The sequence below is a fragment of the Olea europaea genome, chromosome 1, assembly GCF_002742605.1.
Source record: "Olea europaea var. sylvestris chromosome 1, O_europaea_v1, whole genome shotgun sequence".
NCBI lineage: Eukaryota > Viridiplantae > Streptophyta > Magnoliopsida > Lamiales > Oleaceae > Olea > Olea europaea.
The window spans coordinates 30524172-30530219 of record NC_036237.1 but is presented as its reverse complement, the minus strand read 5'-3'; the positions used below and the strand labels follow the sequence as shown (position 1 = coordinate 30530219).

The following is a 6048-nucleotide window of genomic DNA, read 5'->3' as shown; positions in this document are numbered from 1 at the left end:
TTTACAAAGGAGATAATACCGAAATTCTGTTAGAAAAATGATGTATAAAAATAATATATTGTATTTGTAGTAGTTTTGATGGTGGGTCCGACTTTTAGTTGATATCTATCATCGGCGCATGTTACGTCCGGATCTAGTGGTTTTACACAGGGCGGGATGTGTCATTATGAATTACTCTCTCTCACTCCTAGAAATAATTAGATATCAAATGTTTAAAGGGTAGAGAAAGATATTTTTTTAAAACTCGATAATGAAGTTATTGTACGACGATATCAAATTATGAAAACTCGCAAGGAACAAGTTTAATATATAAATTATATCATTTTTAATATTGTTGTAATATTGTTTTTTTTTTTATCATTATTAAATCCACGACCAAAGCCTCGACGTTCAACGCCTAAAAATTATGTCCGCACTGAACTCAAATTCTGGCTCCGCCCATTGAATACAATCTCATACACGCTCTTTAAGTACACTAAAACTATACAACAAATAGAAACCAAAATTTCTTTGTTCAACCATTTCTATATTTAATGTAGTTAAAGTGTTTTTAAAGGAATACCCACTCCCTCGTTGGCATACACTCTTCAACATTCCCAAAATTCTTGTACAAAGTCATTGACGATTGACAGATTTTGATCACAACAGTTATCAATGAGTAGCATATGAAAGTTTCAACACAGTCAGTGACAAGTAATTAATAACATTAATCATACCACACTAACATTTTGGATGACCGAAACGTCACGTGGTAAAATTTCATTGGACGGTTTAAAATGTTAGGAAAAATGGGGAAGCAAATATGACACAATATGAAGTATTGATCGTACAAGTAAGGACAAAATTAAAAACAAGAAGAAAGATTGATAGAGGAACCAAGTAATTTTATTATTGACAACCAATCGAGAGAAAAATACAATTTCAGTGATGCATAACTTGGAAGATATATATATATATATATAGACAATCCAAACCCGACGAACAGAATTGTAGAAGAAATAGGATGCTCAAAAGTTTCCTTATCTTAATCTATTTAAGTCCAATTCAAATTCCAACTAAAATTTACCAATAGAATTTGAATAAGATTAAAGCATTCTAAATAGAATTCCTCTTAATGTGCACATTAATTAGAGCTATCAGTTTTCTTCATCAAAGAATTCGGCTCACACCTAAATTCTAATATAAAAAAGAGTCAACAATGTCATCAAATCATTTTTTTACAGATCTTCTTTTATCAACAAAGATGTTAAATTCATCAGAGTGGCTGTTATTTTTCTATATGCATTTTTCTTGGACCACATTCATGGGGATTGGAGATTAACTTTTTCCCTAGAGGTTGAAGCTAACAGCATGGTGATTATAAAAGTAGGACATACCCTCGTTTTGTTCATTTTTTGTTCGGCAAGTGTTTATAAACACGCTAAAAATCAAATCATTTTTTATCTACATATTTCGTATGATTCACAAGTACTATATACTTATTCGTGATGTTTTCCCTACTTATAAATTTGACACACTTACTTAACAAATAATCGTAACCTTCAATTTAAATCAATCCAACGTTTAATATGTATTTTACTAAGATCATGGGAGAGTTTGTCATAACCACTTAAGATTCACAAGACATTGAGCGTTGGGTCGACCCAAATTAAAGATCACGATTATTTGTCAAATAAGTGCGTCAAATTTATGAGTTTGAGGAACGATTCCAATACTTATTCATCACTCATTTCTATCTGCTTATAGACACATTCGTTTATAGTTTAGAAACACTTGCCAAACCTATATTTTACATCGTGCTTCCAAACTTGTGTGTCTAATCATCAAGAAAGGGGTCTTCATATTTACCCACTGCTGTAGAAGAAATGAACAATGTCCCATGCCAATTAAGAACAGGAAAGTTGAAGAGTTGAGAATCTTATTATTCTAAAAATTGGTTTGGTCTCAATGGGTATTTAAAGAATTTAATGAGATGTGTATATATATAACACACACACATAGGCAACAGTAATAAGTTGTAAAGTTTCATCTTCAAAGGTCAATTTTGTTATCAATGAATGCTCCAAATTCTTTTGTTGAATGTTGTTTTATGCAGATCAAATTGTACTTTTTTAAGTTTGTCATGAGTTTTAGCCCCCGTTTTAACCCCATTATTTCTCATTACATTAAATTAAAATTTTCTCTTTCCTACTTTTAACCACACAATCTTCAATAAAATAATATTACACGTAAATAAAAAAACTTTCAACCACTCATTTTTCAAAAAAAATACTATTCATCGCATTATAATCTACAAATAATGGGGTTCAAACGGCCCCTTAAAACTCTTCCAAGTCTTTAAAGTTCCATTTTAGAATATCGGCATTTTTTATAAGGCACCATTTGATATATGAAAATTTTCCCTAGAAAATGGAAAATCAATTCCAACTTCAATTTTTTTTAACGGTGTTTGATAGCCAAAATTTTCCCTAGAATTCATATTCCAACTTTCTTGCCATATAAGTCAATTTCCAACTTTTCCTTTAATTGCATATGGTGAGAATTCCAAGTTTCGGCTTCTGCAACCTTTTTTTAATTAGTTAATTTATTTATATTTTTGACAATGGAAACAAATTTTAAGAATTATTGTAAAAAAAATTTCTCTTTAATTGACAATTTTCATGTAAAACAAAATCAAACGAACACCAAAAGATAGATGATTTTTTTTTGAATTTTTTTTTTTTTTTTGCAATGGAAAAAAATTTCATTCCCAATAACAGTATATTCTATCCCTATAATTGTCAATTTTCATATAAAACAAAGTCAAACGAATACAATAAAACACTTTTATTTCAACATTTTCCAGGTGAAAAATTATACCAATTAAGCACAATAATTTACAATTCTTAGGAAAGCAATTTCTAGGCAATTCAATTCCTTGAAATTCATTTTCTTTCCACCCAAATTTCATCTTCACAATTAAATGGACCCTGAGATTAATTCAAACTCTTATAAGGGAGAGGTTTAAAGGAATTGATTTTTTTCCTAATGTTATCGTATATGGTGAAGGAGCATATCGCTATGCAAGTGTGGATTGACGTATATGTGAGTTATTTATAGAATATTATCTTCTTCTAATTCAATCAATTGTCTAAGAAAACCTTGATCCTGAGTCTTGTGTAATCTAGGAGTCGGAAAAAGATAGGCCAACGCCATCGTTGTCTAACTACTTTCACCTTCCACAAATGGATGTCCATTGATGCACAAAATCTATAAATTTGTAATTGATCCTGGTGCATGACGCCTTCGTCCTTGATAGCTCGTTTTGTCTATCGTTTTGTTTTACCTTTTCTACTTTTGGATTTAGTTCATTTGGGCTTAGCCCTACTTACATTTGAAATTAGTTCTTGAGCACAATTTTCGTATTAGAATTAACTTCTTTAGTGCAGAATGCATTTACCATATCTTGAAAAGCATTTTGCAAATACAAATATATGTTCCTCTTTGGTTTAGAACATTTCATGAGAGATAACTTTTCAACCACGTATTTTGTGAACTTTTATTAAAATCTACTTCAATTCTGATTTTTAACTAAACCAATCAGGGGCTAATACTTGGTGAGTTTTTTTCCTTATTTATTTATTTATGTGTCATTGAGAAAATTAAGGACAAATAAATTATTGATACCATTCTCAAATTTTGAGGGAAAGGTAACTGGAATTACTTCGCCAATTAAATAGCACATATTACATACCTCAAACTATGTAAGTAAACAAGGGAATTTATTAATTCAAGAAAAACATGAAGTGTACACACTCCCAACAATGAAGACACACCAAAGATATATAAATACACTGCTAATTAATACAACTTTTGTAATTCATTGGAAAATCAATGATCTTTGCGATCATCGGAAGAAGTCTTGACAGTGACAACTGGGAAATCAAGAAGAACAGCCTTTTCTATTGCAGCTGAAAATGTAGATGAAAATTCAACATGATTTGGATGGCTAGCAAAAGCAGTGAAATCATCTTTGCTACCAAATGTCATCAAGAAAGCATGGGTGAAACCTTGCCTTAGCATCTCATGGCTTTCAATGTCCTGTCCCCTGTGTAATATATAAATAAATAATTTCATCGTCTCTCTATATTTTAGATAAGAGTCATGCTGGGCGTGCAGGCCGAGCACTTACAGGAGTCTTACCGATCCCTCACATAGGTGGGGTCGGATTTATTTTTTTTTGGCATTTTTTATGGCGTCGGGGCCCGCATCAAGGTGAGAGAAATGAGAGAGAGAGCCTCTACCAGGCCTGGTAGAGGAGCATTTTCCTTCAGATAAATTGATTCAATATAGTAGTATTGAGATAAAGTCTCGCAGGCACCTAGCTTTGTAAATTGTGGTGTGCTAGGCATTTGATGAAAATAAATCTGATATAGGAGCACGTTGAAAACTAAATTTAACTAGACATAGGTGTCTCCTCTCTAAAAAGTGTTTTTCTAGACAAGGTAATTCTATAGTCTAGTTGTGTTAAAGATGTAATATAAATAAACATATCTGGTCACATCTCTAATAAAATAAGATTATAACATAGTTTAACCTTAGTCTTAAATTAACAGTATTCTTAAAATTTCTCATTATGAATAAGTACCAATGATATGACATATCAATCAATTGGTGGATAAGTTCATAGGGTGTATACATGGATTACATCCTGATTATTTTTCTCTTATATCAACGTTTGTGGAGAAGAAATTAAATAATGTGGTTGTGTATAATAGCAGCTTCTGAAGTATGTAGAGACATACATTGAAAAAGCCGCTTTACAACACAACCAAACGTCGTTGATAGTGAGAAAACAAGATTTACCAGACAAAGGACTTGACAATGTCCATTTCTGAGACAAGTTTCTCCATGCCTTTCAAAACTTCTTCGACTGCAACTTCTTCCTTGAACTTGACCAGCACTAAATGCTTGAATTCAGCCATGGCTACTTCATCAATATGAAAAAATGAGTCTATGAAGCCATCAATATATACACATAATAATTAATTCTTTGTATGTCAACTTCTACAGTGATAAGGGTCACACCTTTGTACCATGAATTTCAGTCTCTCCTTTACAAGACAATATCTACGATTTAATATTTGGAAAGATACTAGTCTGCAACTTTTTATATCGTCTATTGGTCTTAGTCAAAATTAACCCCTTTGCTTTCAAATGAGAGAAGTAGGGTAGGGTAGGGGGCGGGGTCCATGGTGTGCTAGTTTTTCTTCATGTTCGACTTATTGAGTTGAAGACCATTCTGATATTTTTAATTTTTAGAGGATGTAGTTTAGCCCCCGTTATTTTTTTAAAAAAAATTATATTTTAAATAGTGATTTTTGGATAATATATGATTAAAAAGTAGAGAAAAATTTTCAATTTATGTGTAATATATTTTATTATACCAAAGTGTAGTTGAAAATAAATATGAGAATTAAAGAATATTTTTTTTAATTTTTTTTTAAAGGAAGACAACAGGGGCTTTAATATAGTATCAAGATAGAGAGGTGCTAAGAACATATCTCATCGCGCACAACTTATGAAAAGTTTTGTAGGTATTCGCCTTACATGAACCGGTGTATTAAATACTTTATCTAAATAAAAAAGTTTGTCTTTCTCTTATAGCTTCACCTTTTACGTGAAATAGTTCAACATGATATTAGAGTGGACAGAGACTTTGAGATCAATATCACTATAAATTTATAAAATAGTGCACATATCAAATGTTTGATAATAATAAATATGATTTACACTTGAGGATTCCCTTAACTTTTTCCACAAATTTCAGTGACTCATTTCCCAAGCCAATATCATCACACCCACCGAACCTTTTATTCCTATATGTTTGTAATTTAATGCAAAGAATACTATATCCTTCTTGCTGGACTTTTCTCCATGTCCCTCCCATGTGCTAAGCTTTTTAATTCAAAATGATGACATAACATCACTTGCCTGCCGCTAAGGTACGTTAACGTAAATTGTTAAGAAAAATAAAATTCTCACCATTAAATTTTCGACGTAGATTAA

At 31.3% G+C, this 6048-nt stretch overlaps 1 protein-coding gene across 2 annotated transcripts; it reads right to left on the bottom strand.

Annotated features, from left to right (window-relative positions):
* Positions 1-3742: 3742 nt before the first annotated feature.
* Positions 3743-5151, bottom strand: LOC111400676 (stress-response A/B barrel domain-containing protein At5g22580-like). 2 transcript variants are annotated; one of them, XM_023028068.1, is made up of 3 exons: positions 5068-5151; positions 4846-4966; positions 3743-4087 (listed from the first exon to the last, which is right to left on the bottom strand). In XM_023028068.1, exons 2-3 carry the CDS (start codon positions 4962-4964, stop codon positions 3871-3873), a joined length of 336 nt encoding a protein of 111 aa, XP_022883836.1. In that variant the 5' UTR covers positions 4965-4966; positions 5068-5151; the 3' UTR covers positions 3743-3870. The 2 variants fall into 2 exon arrangements, with proteins under 2 accessions (XP_022883836.1, XP_022883843.1); XM_023028075.1 differs by having other exon boundaries at positions 4846-4969; positions 5068-5082.
* Positions 5152-6048: the final 897 nt, after the last annotated feature.

Coding starts and splice junctions, on each gene's coding strand:
- LOC111400676 (XM_023028068.1), bottom strand. CDS start 4,964: ATGGCTGAATTCAAGCATTTAGTGCTGGTCAAGTTCAAGGAAGAAGTT. Junction 4,088..4,845: donor ATTGTCAAGTCCTTTGTCTG/GTAAATCTTGTT, acceptor TATATTACACAG/GGGACAGGACATTGAAAGCC.